Source organism: Prionailurus viverrinus, chromosome B3 (assembly GCF_022837055.1).
Source record: "Prionailurus viverrinus isolate Anna chromosome B3, UM_Priviv_1.0, whole genome shotgun sequence".
Classification (NCBI taxonomy): Eukaryota; Metazoa; Chordata; class Mammalia; order Carnivora; family Felidae; genus Prionailurus; species Prionailurus viverrinus.
Window position 1 is genome coordinate 93,967,437 of NC_062566.1, and position 23,924 is coordinate 93,991,360.

Here is a 23,924-nt window from a genome sequence, read left to right on the forward strand (position 1 = left end):
TCTCACTAGTTGATAGGTTTCCATTGGAACCTAAAATTTAAATATGTTCAGATATGAGCCCTTCATCTATGCCCCTTCACTGCCTTCCTGTCTCCCCCCATAAGACGTGTTCATCTTCCTATGTTTGTCATTTTAGTGAATGGGAGCACACTGTCTGCTGAGTTGTGCATTCCAGAAAGTGGGGGTTATCCTAGGCTTGCTGTTTCTTTGCATTTCACATTAAATAATTTACCAGTTTCTAATGGAGACAAGCTTGGACTAGAGTATAGCAGAGGAGGTAAAAGGAAGTGGATGGATTTGATTTATATTTTTAAGGCATCAGGATTTGCTGATATATCAGATGTGAAGAATGTGAAGGAAAGAAATGAAGAAGGACCTTGGGTTTTGGATTTAAGGAACTGAGTGGATGCGGTTCATTTTATTTAGATTGGGAAGATAGAGGGATGAATGGGTTTATGGAGCAGGGATAACCAAGTGTTCTGTGTTAGACATGTTAAGGTTGAGATGCTTGGCAGATTTCCATGGGTTTAGGAGTCTGGAGCTGAGTAAGGAGAGATTTGTCCTAGAGATGGTTGTTAAAGCCATAGACTACATAGGAGAATTTAGATAAAGAAAAGGTGAAATTCCATCATCACTCAGGATAGGTAAGAGAAGAGGGAGTAATAAAGAGGCTGCGGCATTATTGAAGGTTTGAAGAAAGAGGAGTAAAATAGTCCTTATGAAGAGTGGAAAATCAAACCTACTAGAGAAGTTGTGGTTTGAGATCTGTGTTATGATTTGAAAACAAGACCAGCTGACATGATTTTGTAAATTTTTTTCCCCCAACAACATTTAGCTATTCAAAACCAGTATGGAATTAGTGGATGATTGGGTTTAATCTGATACCTGGATTTTGCCAGGCTACTGTGACAGAGGGGAAGATGGGAAAGAAATTAAGGATATTTGTAAGAGAGTGACTGTCAGTGGAATGATAGGCCATGGAACCCTGACAGTTTAGGGAGAGTGTGGGGAATTAAGATGTAATTGGTAGCCTGGTAGCCCTAGGGGAATTCTTTGATAAGAACAGAAAGACTAGTGGGCTGAAAGGATAGGTCATCATCAGGATGTATAGTATTTGAAATCAAGATGCAGATAGGAGGTCAATGAAAAGTCAGGAAGTAAATCTGATGTTGAAGTCTCTAAGACTTCTCTTGGAGGCAAGAGAAGGGGTAGAGAGGAAGACTGTGAACCAGGGGCTATAAAATCTTAAATGAACAAGGAAGGGGTGACCAAGAAAGTAGTAGATGGTAGCTACAAGAGAATAGTGAGTCAAACAGTCTGTCCTAAGCTTCAGAGGAATCTTATGTCTTACCATTCCCTCTTAGGTTCCCTTAACACAAGATATTTTTACTTCTTTGAGATGCCCATGTTTTCTCTTGTCTTTACACCATTGCCTGGAATTCTTCCATAATCACTTATGACCACCACCACCATCATACCGTGCTCCCCCTAGCCCCAATGTTTCTTACCAGGTCTCAGCTTATACTTACTTTCTCTTGGAAGCTTTCTCCAGCCAGCTTTGAGTGGGCTCAGAACCCCCCCGTGCTGTCTTGTATCACCTTTGAGAGCATTTCTCACACTGTATGGTACTCTTTACTTTCATCTCTCTCCAACTGATAAAAGTCTTGGAAGGCAGGAAGTGTTTTTGTTTTTCTTTTTTGATGTTCATTTATTTTGAGAGAGAGAGCATGCACACGCATGCACATGTGCACACACATACGCACGAGCAGGGGTGGGGCAGAGAGAGAGAGAGAGAGAGAGAGAGAGAGAGAGAGAGAGAATCCCAAGCAGGCTCTGTGCTGTCAGCTCAGAGCCTGATGTGGGGTTGCATTCCATGAACAATGGTGTGAGCTGAAATCAGGAGTTGGATGCTAAACCCACTGAGCCACCCAGGTGCCTGGAACTGTTTTCTTTCACTAAATCTCCAGTATCAACAGTACCTGGCACATAGTAGGTATTCAGTAGTATTTGTTCAATGAATTGAACCAGTCAAAAACAATGTTCCATAAAGATTTAGGTATAAAGGTTTTATAGACTATGACATAATTGTTTACTTCTTTTGTGGATAAATCAGGACTATGTATTCTTTAAACCTTATAGATGCTGTGTTGCTACTTTTGTATCATAGTTGAAGAAGAGTGAAGTTGCATATAAGAGCTGAATGTTCATGGTGACTGTCATTACTTATCCCCATCCCCTAACATCCAATTGGCATTCAACAAATATTTCCAGAATAAATGAATCTATATACAATGGGATCCTGGAATATGTTTCAAAGTGCCTCATGTCTTTTCAGAATTGTGACTTCTGGCTTAAGGGAGAGAAAAGGAGGGCATATATAAAAGAGGGATTCACCACAGTGGACCCAGTTCACCCAGGACCCAGAAGAACCCATGGAAGTGATAAAACTACATGATAAAGATTTCCACACAAATTATACATTATTCATAATTGCAAAAAAATTATTTTAATCGAAAAAAAAAAGAATCTTAGAAAGATTCACTAAATGGGTGTTTGTTCAACAGACCCTTTAAAAATAGATCCTTCAAAACTGGTATTTTTGGATAATATTTAATTACCAGGGAAAATACTAGCCATCCCAATTCAAGCAGAAAAAAGAGATACATTGCAGTCCTAATTTTATATAAATCATTTTTAGAAACATATTGGTTTAAAAATATCAGGAAAGGGGTGCCTAGGGGGCTCAGTCAAGCATCTGACTCTTGGTTTCAGCTCAGGTCATGATCTCACTAGAGACTGAGCCCCACATCAGGTTCTGCACTGACAGCACGGAACCAGTTTGGATTCTTTCTCTCCCTCTCTCTTTGCCCCTCCCCAGCTCAAGCTCTCTCTCTCAAAATAAATAAATAAACTTAAAAAAACTAAACAAACAAAAACAGGAAAAAAGCCAAAATAAACTATGTTGAATTATTAACAGCATTATCTCTGGGTAATTTTCTATAACTAATGCCATTCAATAATTTATTGAGCATCCATCTGTTATCACACAGTGATGAACAAGAGACATCTATTCCTGCCCTCCTGCAGCTAAACATGTCATACTTGTATAATCAATCAGAAAAAGCAATGCAGGTTAGAAAAATACATGGGCTCTAAATTTATATCCCACAAAAGGTAAAAAAAAAAAAAAAAAAAAAAAAAAAAGATTTCTAGACCTTCTCTGGAATGGAGGTTGGGAACAATTTCGATACAGAAATTTCGATAAAGACCACCACAATGGCTTGTACTGTTAACTATGAACTGTATCATGATGCTGTACTCTCTAGATCACTTGACATGTCTAGATCTTCTGTGGACAGAAGATAGTGAACACACTGTATCTCCAGACCTCTTCCTGCTGGCAGATTTAAATATTAACATTAATTACAAATAAAATTTGCCCAGCTTAAATTTAATCTTTATCCATCTTCCACCACATTTCCTTTCTCTTTTGTGTTTCTTCCCCCTGCACCATTTCCTGCTCTTGCCCTATTTGTCTAAAAGAATACTTATCCTTTCAACCAGGGAATCGCCAGATTGAGCTCTCCCCTACTGGAGATTCTCAGCAAAGACAGGAGCTTCAGAGGAGATTCGTGTTTTCAAAGAACATATATATAATTCACAAAGATTCTCAAAGGTGTAGTCCTTCTGAAGTTCCTGCTTCCTAAGATACCTGCTTTTCCTGGCAAGAATAAAATCCTGTTCCAGATGGTTGCTGGAGCTGTAATATTTATAAAGAAAAGTACAAATAATACCTGACTACAACAGCAACTAATGTACCTTCATTACTCTTCACTGTTATTATTTTACTAACTTATATCACTGACTGAAAATACTTCTAAAACTTTCAAGGATTTTCAGTTCATCAGAAACAGAGTGATAAACAGCAAAATTGCTCTGAGCTCCAAAACTTCAGCACTACATCCCAAATGTTACATGTTTTTAGGCATATTAAGGAGTAAATACAAACTGACAAAATCCTGTAGGATTCAGAGAGCTGAAAAAGGATATGCTATGAAATATTCTTTCAGAAATATTTTTCCTAGAGAACTCAAATAATTGAAGTTTGTACTAAAAATACATGGCAGGATATCATAATAGGAATTACAGAGAAACACAGAGTATTAAGTGCTAATTTAATGTTGTGATGTTGAAAGAATATGCCCAGACAACGAGGTGATAGAATTACTGATAGTTATTTATTCATTCATTTATTCATTCATTCAATCTTCAAATTTTTAGAAGCACTTACTCTATGCCAGACATAATTCCAGGTGCTGTTAGAAATAGAGCAGTGAACAAAACACATAAAACTCCTGCCCTCATTGAGTACATTAGTGGATTGAAACAGATAATAAACAAGAAAAAAATAAGTAAAAGATGTTACATGATAATTAAGTACAAGAAAAAAAAAAGTAGGAAAAAAAGATGGAGGGTGTAAAAGCAAGGGGGGAAGGGAGCAAGCTGTGGCTGTCTGAAGAAAACATTCTGAGCAGAGAAAATAGGAAGAACACACAAAGACCCAAAGGTAGGAAGATGCTTATTATGCATGTTTAAGGAAGAGCAAACAGGCCAGTGTGGCTAGAACAGAATGAAGAGGGGAAAGAGTAACAGATGAGGGGGGAGAGATAAGCAGGAAGGGCTGGGGATTCCTGGAGGAGCCTTTGAGTAAGGTTTTTGTGGACAGGTAAGACAGCAACAGGTGAAAGCGGGGGAGGGTGTTGGGAGGTGATTCCAGGTAATCAGAACAAAGGGAAACGAAAGACAGGGAACCAGGATTTTGAGCACGTTTAGCAATCAAAGGCTGCCCAAGCATGGATGAGTATAAGTGTGAGGGAGCATGAATGTGGGGAGGGAAGGAGATGGGGTGGGGTGAAGGGGGGTGAAGATGATATATGATAAATATTCAGTCACTGATCCTCTGTTTAGGAGCTATGGAAGAGAGACACAGGGCAGGGAGGCACCAGGCTAACGGACAGGCATTAGCTTTCCTTTTAATATAACCCTTTGCTTTTCCTGCAAGAATAAAATCCTGCTCCGGACAGTTGCTTTAGTTATTATACTTATAAAGAAAAAAGGTGGGGATCTTGAGATTTTTGTGGAGAAAACACTTTAAATTTTATTGTAGTAGAGAAAAAATATACAAGAACTGGAATTTAGACTATTTCATTAATATGAACTAAATTCAACTGATCTCATACATAGTGAATCATAAAACGAAAATGACTAAAAAGTGGGACTGAGAAAGCAAGAAGGAATTTCAATTTTTCAAGAGCATTCCACAAAATGGCTAACCCATAGCTAAACAATGAAGAGTTAATTACCTCTAATTCTACATAAAGAAGAGGATTCTGTTATAATTATCCATTTTGAATTCAAAGGTATTCAGAGCAAGAATTGGGACTTTCCTCACAGTTCAATACCCCATGCCTAGAACAGCGCCTAGTATAGAAAATTCAAATGCCCTTTTAATGAATAAAAAGCCTACCCATCACAGTCCATTTCAGTAAAATGACATATACCATTTTGAATTGTTATTAATAGATTCATCATATACCATCATGAATTATTATTATTAATAGAATATTAAACAAAGGCAGAAAAGGAGAAAAAAAAAAAAAGGATGTTTTCTTTCCATTTTACCATCCATGCAAAACAACGACAAACCCCAGAGGAATCTACCAGTAAATCACCCATATGACACAGGCTATTTCAACTATACGCAGAGGTGTTGTCTGGAACAATGGGATAAATATCATGATTAAATCCAATAAACAAAGCTGTTACAAAATCAAAGGAAATTTCCCTCAATATATCCATACGAATTGCATTAACACTCCCTTTTTGGAAGAGAAAACAAAAAGCATATAAGAATGTGAAACGATCTCTTTCCTTTTAATCCTTCAAGAACTCAGTGTATTTACGGAATTCAGTTTGCTTCTCTATGACTTCTCTTTAATCTCAAATTAAGAGTACCTTACCCTCCTGCCTGTTTCAACTAATGCAAAAGAGTACAATTAAAAAGACAACAGCTCTTATCCTCTCTTGGTCGGGGATGTTATAAATCCCTGAGAGAGGAACTGCTAAAGTAGAAGAATAAACAAACAAACAAACAAACAAAATCAACCAAATACAAATGATGAAACATCCAGCAGAAAAAACAGAATTCTACATAGGATAATGTTTGCGCACACGTCATTTTGCTCAGCATCAGACTACTTACGGTTAAACCAGACAGACCCCCTTTCACATGACTTTTTAAATCAAGCTCATCCATTTAAAAGTTTTCTTTAAATGCAAATGCATAATGTCAATATGCTTTCCCATCGACTGTCTTTCAGGAAGCATTTTTCCATGCTAAGACTAGCATCCTCAACTGCAACTCTATATTCGAACTCCCCTCAACAACACAAACGAAAAAAGCTTTTATACTACAAAAAAAAAAAAAAAAAGGGTACGACAGTGGGTTTTGCAAAGGTGTGTGGTTAGTTCTGCATGTTGTGAGCGATCAGAGCAAGCTATGACTAAAAGGCGCTCAGAACTGAATAAAAAAGGAACCCCGACCCCTTCATCTCCAAGATGCAACAATAAAGGCATCCTCCCTACGCCTCCTACTTCGCTAGAAAGTAGCCCTACTCCCGGGAGCCAGCCGACCGCAGGAAAGGAGCCCGCCGCCGGGCCGGGCCGGGCCTGCCTCACCTTATAGACGTCTCCGTAGGTGCCGCTGCCGACCCTCTGAACGAGCTCGTAGTCCTGCTGCGGGTTCCGCCTCAGGATGTCCGCGACAGGCCGCAGCGGGGCCTCCATCTTCGCTCAGGGCCCGCGCCCCGCCGGTTCTGCCCGCGGCGCCCGGATCGATTCCCGCTAACGAGAACGAGCGGCGCCGCTTCCCAACATGGAGCCTCTGCCCGCAACTCCGCCTGCACCAGGGACAAGCAAAGGCTACAACCCCGAGCGGCCCAGCCCCTTCCCTTCCGCCCCGCCGCGGGCCGCGGAGAAGCGGGCCTGGAAGGGTCCGCGGCGTCCCCGCAGTCCCGTTCCGGCCGCGGCCCTTCCCCCTCCCGGCCGCCCGCGAACCGCCGGGGCCTGGGACTGGCTCGGCACCCGAGGGGGGCGGCCCCGCTCTTTGTTGAGCGCCGACCCGGGACCTACTTCCTCCCCGGCGTCCGCGTCCTGCTTCCCGGCGTCCGCCGGCCGCTCCCGGTCTTGCGCCGCCGCCTCCCGCCGCACCGCACGTCCTCTCGCAGGCGGCGGAGGCGCGTACCGCCGCCGCCGCCGCCGCCGCCGCCGCACCACGTCTCCCACCCGGGGCTGCGTCACCGGGTGAAACGTTCCTGGCCAGCGTGGGTCTGCGCCCAGCGGCCCGCCCGAGCGCTCCGGCCGCGGGACCAGAGTGCCGCCCTGAGGCCTGGTCGGGACACGACACCCTCCGGGCCGGGCCACCGCGCCCCCCAGCCCCCCCACGGCCGGCCGCGTCCTTTCGGGGGCCCAGCCTCTCCTACCCACTCTGAGATTAGGACCCCCCACGCTCACCCCGTGAGCCGACGGGCCTCTGCTAAACCTCCCCCAGATCCGTCAGGTAAACTTGGAGGGTGACGGGTAGAGGGAGAAGGGTGGGCACGAGGGCAGCCTTTCCAGTTCAGCACGGGAAAGGTACCGAGGGCACTGGGCCAGAAGTTACCTGGCAGTGGGGCGCCAGGGAAGGAGGTGGGGGAGTGCCGGCTTAACTAAGCCGCGGCACACCCGACTGCACCTTCCTGTTTTGCAAACCATTCCCAGTGGTACCAGCTTGAGGCTGCACTACACAGCTGCGCAACCTGTCTCCTACTGAGTTTTTCCACATTTCTGAAAGCCTGAATTCCTAGGAAGTCACAGTGGCCTTTATCCCTGTTGGGCACACGCAGTGCCTTGCCGCGGGGATTGCTCCTTAGATTGGATGAGTTCTTCAGAAGCTGAAACAAAATCAAGAGACCACGACCTGATTCTGGCTCTACTTCTTCCTCAGTAGGTGATCTGGGACAAGACATCGTAGTTGACAATATCTCAATATAATTATCTGCAGCTTGAAGAGGATAAGGTTTTGCATCTGACAGCCAAGCAAGTGTTTGTGAGGCATTTTACGGGATTACAAAGAGGATTTTCAAATATAAGAAGTTGTAAAATACTTCACAGTGCATAGAATATGGAACAGGAGTTCAAGGAAGTAATTTGGCTGGTATTTCACAAGCTATTTTGCAGTTCTAGTTCCAGCGTTGTTTGGAAGGTAGAAATAAAGTTGCCAGGTTTATGTGTACTGGTAAAAATATTCCTAGAATCCAGTAGAGGTTTTGAACAGGAAAGCCAGATGAACACTCAGCCAGTGCATTTAGTAACTGAAAAATCACAAAAGAGCAAGTTACAGATGTTGGCTTGTGGTTTTGAACATCCAATTCAATTCTGTTCTTGGGCAATATACTCCTTGTTGATCGTTGTAATTAGTTGTATAATGTAGAAATTAAATTTACACCTTAACAGGACAAGGAATATATGTATTTTCTTGTGCTCCATGCACAAAGGGCACTTATTTAGGGAGTATAAGTAAGCTCAGACTTACATGCTCTATGGACAAAGCCTATGTGTTTGCTGCATTGAAAAAATTGTTGAAGAACAGTTCCTTCTTTCAAAGCTTCTTGGCACTTGTTTTGGTGGGCACATACTTTTGGCTTCAATGACTCAAAATCTTTTCAAATGTTCTATTGGTATCCTAGTACTTGTTTGCTGTCATAGATTCTTTTTTTTTCCCTTTGACCCTATAAGGGTTGATCCTATCTCTAGTCTGAAATTTATTCTTATTTATACTTGCATTATTCCAGAGAATTTGAGGCAGCATACAGAATATATGTATTATAACACAAGATAAAAGTAAGTAAAGGAAGAAATAGGTGTGATGTTAAAGAGAGGAGAAATAGGATACCAGAACAATGCAACAAATTGCCCAAAGTAGAGGGTTTTATAGTGTTTTTGAGATCACCACGAAGCAATTGGTCAAGAGAGGCACTTCTTGTGCTGATACTAAGATTTTAGAAAAGTTTACCTCATGGGCCTTCATAAAGTGGAAAATTTGAATTCCCAGTTTGAAACAAGGATAAATGTCTGATAATCCTTCAAGCATGTTATTCTTGAAACACAGTGTTTGATATGAATTGGGCAATAAAAAGTTTGAGGTCATAAGCTTCAACAAGACTCTGGAATGCACATGTTTTATGTTTCCAGCAATGGCAGATCCATATGCTTTGACCATCAACCCAGAGGTACATAGCATGGAAAAGTTGAAATTCTACGTGGTGGTTAAAAAATGTGTCTGCTATAATCATTACTTGTACCACAATTGATGCAAAGAGGAAAACATTTGCTTTATTCTAACTCCAAAGGAATCTTAAGGATTTAAAAATAGTGGTTGAGTTCATTTAAACAAGATCAGTGAAATCATAGCTGGTGGGTTAAATATTACATGATTGGTAGAGAAATTCAAATTCAATTTCCATGAAATAAACATGTGGTATGTAAACTTAATCTTACCTCCTAAATAAGCACATAGTTTTAGTAATAAAAAATAATATAATAATAAAGAATAATAAAAAATTATAGCTAACAGGAATTTCTTACAAGCTACCCAGCTTTATAACAAGGTATGGAATAAGGAAAAATATGGCTTGGTAGGCCCTCCATCCCAGCCTCATTATCATATATTCTTTGTGTCTCCATAATGTCTTAAATGCAAATATCTTCCAGGTTTTATTCTTATCTACATAATAACCTGTGATGGTTTGCTGTCTGCTTTGTAGTGTTTTTCCATTCTGTCAAATTTCTTTAGTAAAATGCTGATTGTAATCTGTGGCTTCTGGTTTCAACTGGACATAAAATTTTTTAACTTCTACATAGGTAAGTTTCCCAATTACTATCCAAAACACAAAAGCTAATTAAAGCTCTCAAGTGTGACAACAGATCACAAGGACAGTTTTTGTCTATGGAACATATAGGCTTAACTTATATGATCTCCTGATGAACCTTCCAGCATAAACTAGTTGCAAAATGTAACCCTGTGTGATTGAGCTTATTGCCCCATAGGTTTGTTAGATATAAATTAATTAAATTTTGGAAGACATCTGCCACAGTTATGACTTATATTTTCAAATAGTTAAACTATTCTTTTTGTTACTAATTAGGGTCAGTTGTCTGTTGAGGCAAAAACCATGTTTTCAAAGCAGAAGAATTCTATCTTGCTCTGGATAGCAGTAGAACATGGATCTCATTCAGAATCAGTATCAGGTCATCATGATGGGAGTTTCAGTAAAGAAGAGTTGGGGGCTCCTGGCTGGCACTGTCAGTGGAGTATGCGACTCTTGATCTTGGGGTTGTAGGTTCAAGTCCCACGATGGGTGTAGAGATTACCTACAATCTTTAAAAATACAAATAAATAAACAAATAAATAAATAAATAAAATTTTAAAAATCAAAAAAGAAGAAGAAGGCAATGCACATCTCTTTTTAATACAGCTTGAATTGATCATCCAATATGTTAAAATGATGTTTTTAATTAACCTTGATTCCTAGGGTGGATTTTAGGTTTTTACGAGATTTGGTAGTAAGGTTCCTGTATTCGGGACAGCTTGGTCATTTCTGCAAATTCAATAGCTAAGAAAAAACTCTAAGTTATAAATAATCTTGTGTTGTTCCTTATTGATTTCCTCACAATATAATAAGTGTAATATTCAGAAGGGATGCCTAAAGTTTGCTTGCACCTTATATAATCTAGTGTTCTGAGAACCCTAAATGTATAGAAGAAACCACAGTGCCTGACTGTGGCCTTATCCTACAGCTGTATCACTCTTAAAGGATTCTAATAAGCTCTTTTTTTCTTTGCCCCTTTAAGACAAGGATGATAATGGCATTCCACTGTGGCTAGTCTCGGGGTGTTTCACTATCTCTTATTGGTTCCTTTAATTCCTTTAACCCTGTCCTCATTTTTATAAATAGTCCTTTCATTAGATTCTCTTTCTGTGCTATCTCTTTCTTGCCAGAACCCTGATTGATAGTTACAGGAATTGGAAGTAGCCTCAGGAAAGAAACCCTTGCTTTGTGGGATGGTATTACTCACATATCTGATGATTACCTGTATAAACTTCTTGCCATGAAAAGTGAAACAATGGCATAACAATTGCTGAAATAACCATCAATAGTGGCATGAGATGGAGTGCTGATGGAAGCCGTAGCATTGGAAGACCAGTCTCTAGCACTTAGCTCCTTTGATAGTGATGATTGCTGAAATCATTGTGTCATTTTTTCTGATTGCCTCTGGGAGAATATGTGAGGAAAAAAGACAAATGGCCTCAATTCCAAACTTAAGGCACGAGTAGAAAATCAAAAAGTTTCTTTGACAGCCTTGAAGAAACCTTATTTCTCATGTAGCTGCAGGGAAAACATGGCTGAGAATCCAGCCCACGACCCAATAGTAAAGGCTGTAGAGTTGCAATGTTAACTGAATGTGAGACTTAGATCTGTTATGCTAAGAGTCCAGGTAGAGAAGTTGTTGGGACCCCACGACATAGAATGGGGGCATTTGGGTAGATATAAACGAGGCTGAGAACTTGAACAAGAGTTAGATTTCAAATAGGTGATGCGCATTAAGGAGTACACTGGTCGTGATGAGTACCAGCTTTTGTATGGGAAGTATTGAATCACTGTATTGTACACCTGAAAGTAATATGACACTGTATGTTAACTGGAATTTAAATAAAGCCTTAAAAAAAAGTTAGATTTCAGCACAGCCCTGGTGGAGAAGGACAAGACCTGTTCTTGGAGGAGAAAACTTGTGCACTGAAGAGTTACAGGATCTTGGCAAATACTTATCTATGTTTCAGGTTGACCTGGGAAGCTGGTGGTCTTTTTAAATGGGTTACTTGAAGCTGGTAATCTATGTGCTGAGATGCCAGAACTTCCAGGGCATACTTTAGAGGAATAAATCTGAAGATTTAGGGAGATGGGAATGTTGGACTTGCCCTATTATGTGCATCCTGCTTAGTAATGCTCTATCTGTACCATCCCTACAAGGACCCATAAAATTTACCTTTATCAAGGCATTGAGTAGAGGGTCACAGCTATCCTTGAAAAATTCTTTGGTGGCTGTCTTAATTGGCTGGAGATGATAATGGAGATGCCACAATGAAATCAGGATCCATGATTTCAGTGGGAATATTGAGATCCTGGTAGAGGCCAGGTGGAAGATTCTTAAATGTTAAAGACTTGTTCAGCACAATTATCATGATAACCCTCAGGAAGAAGTGATAATCAGAGTGTTTGAAACCAAGGATCTTTGATGGGGGTGTATGATCATCCGTGTTTAAGAATTAATGAAATTAACAGTCTACTTAAGTACTGCTTGCCATATGTAAGCAGAAAAATTCTAGGTCTGATGAGCAGAAACGTAACTCAAGTCACTGGTGTGGTGATTCAATACATATCACCCAATTCTTTTTTTTTTAAGTTTATTTATTTTGAGAGAGAGAGTGCGAGTGGGGGAAGGACAGAGAGAGGGAAAGAGAGAGAATCCCAAGCAGGCTCCTCACTGTCAGTGTGTAGCCCAACACAGGGCTCCAACTCATGAACCATGATATCATGACCTGAGCTGAGATCAAGAGTAGGATGCTTAATTGACTGAGCCACCCAGATACCCCCATATTTTTCAACTGAATCTAGTTCACAAGCCTGGATGGAGTCCCTTTGAGGGGAGAGCCTTGAGGAAGAAGCCTCATAGTTGTATTTCCACATGTGGAATTTTTACTAGAGCAAATCAGTATAGGCTTTGGCACCTAGAATGCAGCTATGGACTTGAAATCTAGAACGTGCTTTTCAATTCCCTTCAAAAGAAATAATCAGAAGCAGTTTGCCTTCATATAGCCGGGATAGCATTGTCATTGTCTTACATCAAGGCTATGTAAACACGTCAGTTGTAATATATCATTCCAGAGGGACCTTTGTTTCCTTGATATCCATTAGAACATCCTGCTAGTCTATTACCTTAATGACATGGTGCAAACCAGATAGATGAACTGGAAGTAGCAACTGCCCTAGATACCTTAAAAAGACCCTTCTATCAGAGGATAAGAAATACATCCAGGTCAGAGACCTGTGCCACAGTGAAATTTCTAACAGTTCAGTGGCATTATTGTGCTCCACCTCAAAAAACAATGCCCAGTCTTAGTTGGCCTGTTTGGATTTTGGAATCACCATACTGCATGTACTGCTCTCTGATCCATTTATCATGTAACCTATATGACTGCCAGTTTTTCATATGACTTGGAGAAACAGAATGCCCCACAGATGGTCCAAGTTGTGGCACAAGCAGCATGGATAAGGTTTGGAATAAGAACATGCTCTCATCTCTTGGCAACTGTTCTCCATTTGAAAGGTAACTCTTGGCCTGCTATGAGGCCTTGGCAGAAACTAAACACCTCACTATGGCATACTAAGGGACTGTGTGATGTGAACTGCTCTTTAGGAACTTGGTGTTACCTAATTTACTGAATCATAAATTGAACATGGGCAGCAGAATTCATTGTCAAATGGAAAGGCATATGTACTGGGGTGGCCGGAGCTGATATAGAAGGCACGAGTAAATTACATGGACAGATTTCCTCTGTACCTGCCCCTACTTCTTTGCCACTTTTTTTTTTTTTTAACTTTATCTATGGGCTTGTGGTCATTTAACAGAGGAAGGAAAAACTTGGGCTTGGTTTACTAATGTTGTGCATTATATCCAACTGGAAGCATATAGCCTCTGAATTATGCCCCTATCTGTAATGGGGTGGTCTTGAAAAATACAGAGGAAGAGAAATTCTCCCTGTGGGCATAACTTTAAATAGAACATCTGGTTGCCCTCTTTGTTAGGAAGGAGAGCTGGCCTGAGGTATAGATCTGTATTTATGTACAGTGGCTAGTAGGTGGGCCAATAACTTGGAAAGAAGAATATCTGAGATAAGGGAGTCAGTAGGAGAGGTAATACAGATGGATTCTCAAAGTGGGCCCAGAATGTGAAAATATCTGTGAACCACATAACTGCCCACAAGAGGGCATTCATTTCAATAATCAGGTTTACAAGAGATCTGTCCTATGGATGTCAGCCTCTACCTGGTCACCCAGTGGTAGTTCAGTGGTCCTATGTAAAAAAGGAATGACGGCAAATGTGGGTTCAACAACATGGACTTCTACTTGCCAAGGATAATGTACTGGGGTGGCCGGAGGATAATACAGTTACTGCCATTTTGGAGCATTTAACCTGCTTATAACAGAGGCCATTGCAGAGACCCCAGTATGGTAGTATTCCCTAGACCAGGCAACCACCTGGTGGCAGTTTATTATACTAGATCCTTTCCATTATGGAGAGAAGAGGGATTCATCCTTATGGAAATAGTACATATTCCAAATACAGGTTTACCTTCCCTGCCTGGAAAGCTTTTTTACAAGTACCATAATCCAAGGATTTATAGAATGCCTTATTTCATCACCATGTATTACAACATTAAATTTAAGCAAGAAACTCATTTTATTTTGAGGGAAGTATGTCAATGAAGTCATAACCACTGAATTAATTGATCTTACCTTAAACCCATCACTTAGAAGCAGCTAGTTTAAGGGAAGAGAGGAAAGGCCTGCGGAAGGATTGGTTGTGATACCGGGAGATAACCCAGTGAGGATATGGGATAGGACTTAACCTATAGCCAATATATGTTGCCATCTAACCCACGTGCAGAATGTGTGGGTCTATGAACCAAGGAGTGGAGTGGTGGCTCTTCCTACTACTAACAATTCACTTGAAGAATTTTTGTCTCTACAACTTTGTCTTTAAAACATTGGGCTTGGTGGATCTGAAGGCTCTGGTGCCCAAAGGAGAGATACTGTCCCTAGATAACTTAGTCACAATTTCATTAAAGAGGAAACTGATACTGTCACCTGGCCAATATGAGGTCTTTGGACTACGGAGGCAAAGGTTAGAGAGGGGATCATTGTACTGGTTGGAGTGATTGGTCCTCATTACCAAGGGGAATTGCTTGTTGCCCCACAAAGAGAATAGAAGGACTATGTCTAGGACCCTACGTGTGCACTAAGATACCTCTTGGTATTCACATGTCCAGTATTACTGAACAATGATAAACTGCAACAACCCAGTAAAGATAAGGCCACTAAAGATTTGGCCCCATGGAAATAAGTTTTGGGTCATCCCATCAGAGAAGATACTAGTGGAGGATAAGGGGAAAATGAAAGCTGTCATTATCACCTTGGGACTTGCGCTATCTTCTCTTCTCATTATCAGAACCACAATTTTGTTGACCTTTCCTGTGTTGCTATGTCTGTCAGATGAGACTGAGACCCTCCCTATGCTAGGGGATAAATCTTGATTGGCCTAGCCTCACTTCTGTTACTAAAGGGATGGCTTAGGCTTGACAATTCTAGATAATAACACATAGAAAAAGTCTATGGGAGTGCTTTTAACAAGGTACACAAGGCACAGACATACCTTTTTCTGTTTCTAGACATGGCTACCCACTTCTAATGACTGGAATGGCAGATGCCATTTTGGGACCATGATAGGAGCCCACATTAGAAAATAAGTCCACATATTAAGGATGGTAAAGTGCAACCTTGGTCCTTGTGGTGAAGTCTGCTGGTATTCTCCAGTATCCATTTCCTTCTTTTAAAAAAAATTTTTTATTTAAGTAATCTCTACATGCAACATGGGGCTCAGACTCATGACCTGAGAGCAAGAGTCACATGTTCTTCCAACTGAGCCAGCCAGGTGCCCTCCTTTCTTTTGTTAGCATTAGATCTCCTAAATTTTAGTTGGATACACATATACATAATGTGTTTGTCAAATAGGTAGGACATGTACTGGTCAATGGTACTTGAGTAGAGGTGATATGTGCCACTTCTGGGTTGTACTCTTAGAATGGATATATGCCCTTCTTTCCTTTCTTCTCCTCTATTTGGCTGGAATGAAGATGCAAATGCCCAAACAACCATCTTGGATTATACCATGGAAGTCCAAGCTTAGGTTTCTTGATATTTCAGAGCCATCATTAATATGAACCCTGGAGGGTTTATGCTAAGATTATATCATGAGAAAGAAATGAATATGTCTTAAGCCACTGTAATTTTCTGCAGCAGCCACATCTATATCCTAACATGTCAATGATAAAGTTGAGCTGCTGAATTAATCCCCACAGAACCAACTTACCTTAAAAAATTATGTGACACTAAATGTCCTTTTGGTTTAAGCTCTTTTGAGTTACAGCCAAAAGCATTCTAACTGATATAAGTATGTTTCCAAGATTGCTAGCTGTAGAGGGAAGGAGTGAGTTGTAGCATCCGCTATTGAGAAACTCCTGATTGAGAGAGCCCTTTTCTTTCTTAAGGAGGTTACATTTTATTTTATTATTTTTTTATTGAAGTATAATTAACACACACTGTTATATTAGTTTCAGGTATACAATGTAATAATTGGACACTTTCATGCATTTCTCAGTGCTCAACAAGATAAGGGTGCCCTTGATCCCCTTTATTTATTTCACTCATCCCCCTCTCACCTCCCCTCTGGCAACCACCAGTTGTTCTCTGTATTTGAGTCTGGTTTTTTTTTTTTTAATCTTTTTTGTTCATTTGCTTTTTCTTAAATTCCACATCTGAGTGGAGTCATATGGTATTTGTCTTTCTCTGTCTGGCTTATTTCACTTAGCATTATACCCTCTAAGTCCATCCATGTTGTTGCAAATGGCAAGGTTGAGAGAGCCCTTTTCTTATGATTGGGGGAAATGAGCATGGTGAAGGAACAACTAGGAAAAAAATCATTGAGGATATAGGAGGGAGGGAATAGTCTACAGAGTAACATCCCAAAGGGGTCAGGATGAGAAGGGTTCTAGAGTACTAATGTACAAATATCTTTTCTTCCTTTTTTCCAATTTAAAATAAACTTGACCTTGACTTTTTAAAAGCAGCCAAATGATGTGTAATACCATACCATATAATTCACCAATTTAAATTGTATAATTCAGTGATTTTTAGTATATCCACAAAGTTGTACAGAACTGATTTAAAACATTTTAAAATATTTTTAATATAATTTGTCAAATTGGCTTCTATACAACACCCAGTGCTCATCCCAACAAGTGCCCTCCTCCATGCCCATCACCCACTTTCCCCTCTCCACCACCCCCCTTAAACCCTCAGTTTGTTCTCTGTATTTAAGAGTATCTTATGGTTTGCCTCCCTCCCTCTCTGTTTGTAACTTTTTTCCCCTTCCCTCCCACATGGTCTTCTGTTAAGTTTCGCATTTTAAAATATTTTAATTGCCCCAAAAAGAAATCTTGTACTCAAATGCAGTCACTCTCTGCTTTCTCCTCCTCCTCTTATGTGTATCTTTGTGTGTCTGCGTGACTGTGGACTCTTCTGTACTCTTTTTAATGAGATTTACCTGAAAGTAATTATCAGGCTGGAGTGTGAGCTGAGAATTAAGATATACAAGAAAAGCAGAACACACTTCTTTTTAACCCATGAATTTGGTTTGTAGATACAGGCGTGAGATAATTCCTGTCTTCCTATGTTGTTTCATTAGTGTTTGGGAAATGCAACTCTATTGAACACAGCCCCCTTCATTTATTATTTTTTTAAGTTTGTTTGTTTTGAGGTGGGGGGAGGGCACAAGAGAATCCCAAGCAGTCAGCACAGCCTGAATTGTGGCTCGATCTCACTAACTGTGAGATCATGACTTGAGCCAAAATCAAGAGCTGGATGCTTAATTGACTGAGCCACCCAGATCCCCCTGATGTCCCTTTTAAAACTATAATGTAAACTTGGTTTACAGTGTTCCTAGCTCTGAGGTCACTAGAGCCATTAACCGAAATACAGAATGCATAAGATATGGCAGTGGTGGGTGAGATAATTTGGTTTTTGACATGTTGATTTTGAAGTGTTAGTAGGAAAACAAAATGAAGATGACCTTGGGCAGTTATAAATTTGGTTCTCGTAAGACGATTTTTCTCTCTTTAAGAGAGCATAAAACTAGAAGCACAGATTTGGAAATTATCAGGATGAAGGTCCTGTCTGAAGCCATTGTAGCAAATTACATTGAGTGAACATAGAATGAAGAGTTGCTTATGGTGAAGAGACCAAAGACGTGGTAATTAAGAGGCTAGCAATAATCTCATAGGCAGAACGCATCTGTAGAGTGTGGGCAACAACCAAATGCAGAAGAAAACTGTAAGGAATGGGTTAATGGTATCTTGAGGGTCAAGTACCATAAAGGACTGCTTCTAGAATACTGAAAGCTGAGTTTGTAGGCAGAGAGGAAGAAATCAGTGTCTTTGCCTTTTGCTTTGTATTCAAAATTGTCTGCAACCTTTGTGGATGCCAAGGCTCACCCAGACTATGTAATACGATTTTACCTAAAATATTTGCCAGTGTAACTCCAGAGGTTTTCTCTGCAAATCTCGTGGGCATTTTTGCCCACTTTTGCCCACTAGACATTGAGTTAGTTACAGATTATGATGAATTTCCAGCTTTCATTTATCTCAATCTTGATCTAAATTTTTCTATCCTCATTTTAAAAGTCAGGCCTGTTCAGTATACAGGTAAAAAAATGCATGATATCCTCTTTACCAACATGACCTTGCTTTTAAAATGGGGGAAAAATGGTGCCTGGTAGATAAGTGCAGATTATTTTGACTTCTTTGGCTATATAAATGTTGTCTGCATATTGGTACTAATTTGTAACTGTTATAGGAAACGGGTATTTGAACATCCAGAATAATGCAGTATATTAGTAATTCTGTGACTGGCTAATGCTGTTAAATTCTTTGAGAGTGTGTGTGAGGGGGGTACTATTTATTTGTGTGTGTGTGTGTGTGTGTGTGTGTGTGTGTGTGTTCTCCGTGAAAGATGTTGCAGTACATCGTCTGTCCCTGTCTTCGTGCTCCGGGGGTGGGCTGAGGTAGGGAGGGTGTGACGCTGGTATTTGTGTGAACTCGGGCTTGTGATGCTGAGCTCGGTTCACCCGCTTTCTCCTCCCTTCTCCTCCCAGCTCCTTCCCACCAGCGCCACAGCAACATCCTCAAGAGTCTGAGCGAACTGCGCCCAGCGCGGGCACGGAGCCTCCCACCGCCAGCAACCTGCGGCCCGGGAGAAGAGCCAGCACAGTGACAGCGCCCCACCGCCACCAGTCCCCGGACCACCATGGCCAAGAACCGCAGGGACAGGAACAGTTGGGGTGAGTAACATATGGTGACTTCTGCAGCCTGCGCGGGGACTGGCCCTCTGGTTTCTGCTTCTGGGGACGAGAGGGCCAAGGGCTGGGAGACGGGCCACAACCGAGCTGCTCCCTGTAGGGCCGGAGAGACCATGGCCGAGTGGTACCCGTGTAAGCAGAATCGCGCTGTGGGGCGAGGGCTGCAGCTTTCCGCAGGCCGGAGCCCCCTGTCTCTCCCCCACCCCCAGTCCTCCTCCTCGCAGCATTTGGACAGCACCCGCACGTCGCCTCCCTGGGACTCGTCGGTTCCGCTTTAGCGATCCTTTGGCAGAAAGGCGATGAGAGTAGGCAGGGGCTGTTACCCGGCCGAGAGGGGCGAGGGGGTGAGGATCCCTAAGCCCCGGCCCCTTCCTCGGGAGCTTTGAGCCCTTCCGCCTGGCAGGGCGCGGGCTCCCGAGCGGGCGGCATGCTGGAACAATGAGGCAGAGCGCGCCCAGCCCGGCGGGAGCGTTGCAGACCTGAGCAACCCAGAGGAAGGGGCGCCCGCCTGGGAGTCCCCCACCGCTGCAGTACTTGTTTTAATTTGGAGCTCGGAGGGGAATTGGGGAAGAAGGGAAGCAAAGTTGTGGTTTCCAGCCTCTGCTCCACCCCAATCCGGCACCCCATTCAGGCCAGCCCTAAGTGTGGCATTGTTCTTTGATTTTACCTTTTGGAGATATTGGGCTCATGATTCAGCACCAGGCCGAGGGGAGGGGGAAGGAGAGGCTAGGCCCAGTGGGTTCACGCCGCGAGTGGGTGGGCGGCGCTCACGCAGGCGGGGAAGAGAGAACGCAGTGATGCAGGAGAAATCGCGGCCCCGCCCCGCTCTGCTGCTCCAGACTTGGTTCAGGACGGAGAGTGTGGGCAGATTGGGCGTCTTTTTCTGCCCTCGGCTCGGGTTTTCTTCCAGTCACAGTGCTAACCTCACTACCATCTTAGGAACCAAAGCCTTTCAGGGCATTTTGTTTTCTGACCCAGAGCAGATCTCAGGCCACTGTTCCTCGGTGGGTAGAGAAATATTTTGTTCATTAGCTTTGTTATTTGGAAAGTTTACACACATCCTCTAGGAGTTTGGAGCTCCTGGATCTCTTCTGTGTCTCAGTGAGAACTCTTCTATAACTGTCCATCGGACCAGGAGGTATAAATTTAAATTTTGGAGGGGCTTACTTTTATCAAAAGACCGTATTTCTCCTTGCCTGGTTGTTCACAGGGCCAACTTAACTCCCAGTAGGCAACGTTTGTGGTAGGTGTGGGGAGCTAGGGCAGGGAGGTCTGGCTCTAGTTGTATGAATTTAAGAGAAAGCAGTTGCATTTTCTGAGATTACCAAACCTCAGTAAGTGTGAGTATTGTAATAACACTGTTTTCTTTGCTTCTTAGGAGATTATGAGTAAGCGTTTTCACTGTCCCCCTAACTTTTCCTTGGCCTAGAGTAGGAATTTCTTTTCTTTTTTTAAAAGTTTATTTATTTTGAGAGAGAGAAAGAGTGGGAGGGGGGGCGGGCAGAGAAAGGGGGAGTGAGAGAGAATCCTAAGCAGGCTCTGAGCTGCCAGTGCAGAGACCCATGTGGGGCTCGAACTCACTGTGGTATTATGACCTGAGCCTAAATCAACAGTGGGTCCCTCGACTGAGCCATCCAGGCGCCGCTAGACTAGGAATTTCTTGAACACTCATGGTTCAGGTGTGGATGTTCAAGTCAGTTTTGATCTTGATCTCTGTGCATTGTTGACTCAACCATGTTAAGAGACAGGCATGTGAAAATTTATTCTGAGCATTAAAGTTCTTCTTAGTGAAGCTTCGGATCATTATTCTTCAGTATTTTCTTTGGTTTCAGATTTCTTATATGGTGGAGGTTTTTTCCTCTTGGAAATGTGTTTCTCAAATGGGATTTGCATAAAAATCACATTGGGAAATTGTTAGAAATGCATATTTCTACATCTTCTAGCAAGAGTTTTTCCCTTTTTTAATTATTTTTTTTAATTTTTTTTAAATTTTAAGTCTCGTTAACATACAGTGTTATATTAGTTTCAGGTGTACAATATAATGATTCAACACTTGTATACATCACCCAGTGCTCATTACAACAAGTGCACTCCTTCATCCCCATCACCTGTTTAACCCATGCCCCCCACCCACCTCCCTCTGATAACCATCAGTCTGTTCTCTATAGTTAAGAGTCTGTTTCTTGGTTTGCCTCTCTTTTTTCCCTTTCCTCATTTGTTTTGTTTCTTTAACTCCACATATGAATGAAATCATATGGTATTTGTTTTTCTCTGATTGACTTATTTCTCTTAGCATTATACTATTTCCATCCATGTCATTGCAAATTAGCCAGAGTTTTTCAATCAATAGCTGATATGAAGTCTAGGAATCTGCCTTTTAATTAGCATTTCAGGTGATTGACGAGCACTGGATAATTTATATTTGATGGGAACATGTCCCAGATGGTTTACCCAGAAGTCATCAAGAGACTCTCAACTCAAGTGATGAATTAGGAAAAGAAATACTAAAGTATTATACTAAAGTGTGGTCACTGGAAATTTTCACAGAAAAGAAATATTGGAATTGTGCAGTCTTGATCCTCTATGGAAGTGCTTTAGTACTCGGATTTTTCTTTGCTATGAAGTATATATGACGTGAGGTGCCTGGATGGCTAGTTGGTTAAGCATCGACTCTTGGTTTTGGCTCAGGTCATGATCTCACAGTTTGTGAATTTGAGCTCCACATCCAGCTTCACATTGACAGCATGGAGCCTGCTTGGAGTTCTCTCTTCTCTCTTTGCCTCCTCCCCTCCGCCCCCACCAACTTGTGTGTGCATGCTGTCTGTCTCTGTCTCTCTTTTTCAAAATAAATAATAAATAAACTTCAAGAAATAAAGTATGTGTGATGTAAATGACTTAGAAAAAGGTAGTAACATGGAGTAAGAAATAGAGCTTTTTTGGCAAAGATGTTAGCCATGTCTGTCCTGATTTCATTTTATTACCAGCACCTAGTGTAATACCTAACACTGAGTAGGCATTTAAAAATAACATTAATAGCTAATGTCACTGAGCTAATATCATATGAGGTAGATACTGTAATCCTCATTTTACATATTAAAGGTAAGTGATGAAGCCAGGATTCCAACTCTGGCGGTTTGACTTCAAATTCTTTTTATCTTCACCAGCATGCTATACTGCCTCTTAGGAGTTGAAAATATCTGCTGCATTGTATAGAACTACAGTGTTTAAGGCACAGTCACCTGCATCATTATTTTTTAAAATTTTAGTTAGCATGCAGTGCAATATTGGTTTCAGGAATAGCAGTCAGTGATTCATCACTTAACAGCACCCAGTGCTCATCACAGGTGCCCTCCTTAATGCCCATCACCTGCGTTATTGCCTTTGCTCTTCAGTCTCTGAGTAGACATAATCCCTCTTTTGCAAATAAAAAAACTGAGTCTCAGATAAGTTAAATGACTTGGCAAAAATCATATATTTAGTAAGTTAGAGGAAATCAGAACCTCGGGTTGCCTTCTAATTGATTTTCTATAGCATAATGCTGTGGAATGTTTTATAAGATAATGGGGCATGGTGTGAGGGTAGAGAGAAAACAGGCTCAGGTGATAGCTTTTAAAACTCAGCTTTTAAAAACTCAGATGATAGCTTTATTATTTTTCTTTTTCTTTTAATTTTTTTTTCAACGTTTATTTATTTTTGGGACAGAGAGAGACAGAGCATGAACAGGGGAGGGGCAGAGAGAGAGGGAGACACAGAATCGGAAACAGGCTCCAGGCTCCGAGCCGTCAGCCCAGAGCCTGACGCGGGGCTCGAACTCACGGACCGCGAGATCGTGACCTGGCTGAAGTCGGACGCTTAACCGACTGCGCCACCCAGGCGCCCCGCTTTATTATTTTTCTTAAGACAATGAACTGACCTTATCATCTGGCTAAATATATTTCAGACAAGTTAGAAAGCACTAGGTCAAGGCCAAAGGTAGACTCCCCAGAATTGGAAAATATAGTTATTTCCAAGAAAAGGGCAAGAGAGAATTTGCAAAATTTGTACAGGATACCTAAAATTGAGAGAAGTACACTATAGGACCATATCACAGCTAATCTTTTTATCTGAGTGATCAGTGACCTGTTAGGTTCTAATAAGACCATGGAAGTTACAAAGCAAAAAAAGCAGCTATACTAACCAAGAATTGGGGATGTTATTTGAGGATCATATCCAGAGATACAACTGAGAAGCAGGTCTGTGAGTAGAACTGAGAATCCCAACACCTATACCTAAATCTACACCGAACCAGAAGTTTCAATAAATGTAAGCATTTAAAAGTCCATTTTTCAGAGGTAGACATTATTCTCATTTTAATATGTAAGGAATCCGAGACTCAGCATGAGGAATGTGCCAGAGGTCCCATAATTTATAAATTATAGATCTGAGGTTTAAGTTCAGGGTTGTTTGCTTCCCCAGTCCACTTGATGAAGGCCAGGAACTAAAATAGTATGCCAAAGAGGTGCCATGTCAAGCCGTCTAGGCTTAAGCTGGTATAAGAAATCAATGCTGTATAAACTTAATCGCTTTGGACTAGA

The 23,924-nt window shown here is 41.5% G+C and overlaps 2 protein-coding genes across 6 annotated transcripts in view; one reads left to right on the forward strand and one right to left on the reverse strand.

Annotated features, from left to right (window-relative positions):
- Window positions 1-7,336, reverse strand: part of MAP4K5 (mitogen-activated protein kinase kinase kinase kinase 5) — a 113,581-nt gene extending 106,245 nt beyond the window's left edge. For all 3 annotated transcript variants that reach the window (XM_047861725.1, XM_047861724.1, XM_047861723.1), the window contains exons 1-2: window positions 7,192-7,336; window positions 6,739-6,959 (exon numbers count right to left, since the gene is read on the reverse strand). In XM_047861725.1, the coding sequence (XP_047717681.1) occupies window positions 6,739-6,846 (108 nt within the window). In that variant the 5' untranslated portion in view covers window positions 6,847-6,959; window positions 7,192-7,336. The remainder of the gene's footprint in view (window positions 1-6,738; window positions 6,960-7,191) is intronic.
- Window positions 7,337-7,827: 491 nt separating this feature from the next.
- Window positions 7,828-23,924, forward strand: part of ATL1 (atlastin GTPase 1) — an 83,866-nt gene continuing 67,769 nt past the window's right edge. For 2 of the 3 annotated variants that reach the window (XM_047861726.1, XM_047861728.1), the window contains exons 1-2: window positions 7,828-8,043; window positions 19,147-19,332. In XM_047861726.1, the coding sequence (XP_047717682.1) occupies window positions 19,299-19,332 (34 nt within the window). In that variant the 5' untranslated portion in view covers window positions 7,828-8,043; window positions 19,147-19,298. The remainder of the gene's footprint in view (window positions 8,044-19,146; window positions 19,333-23,924) is intronic. The other variant, XM_047861727.1, reaches the window with a different exon arrangement.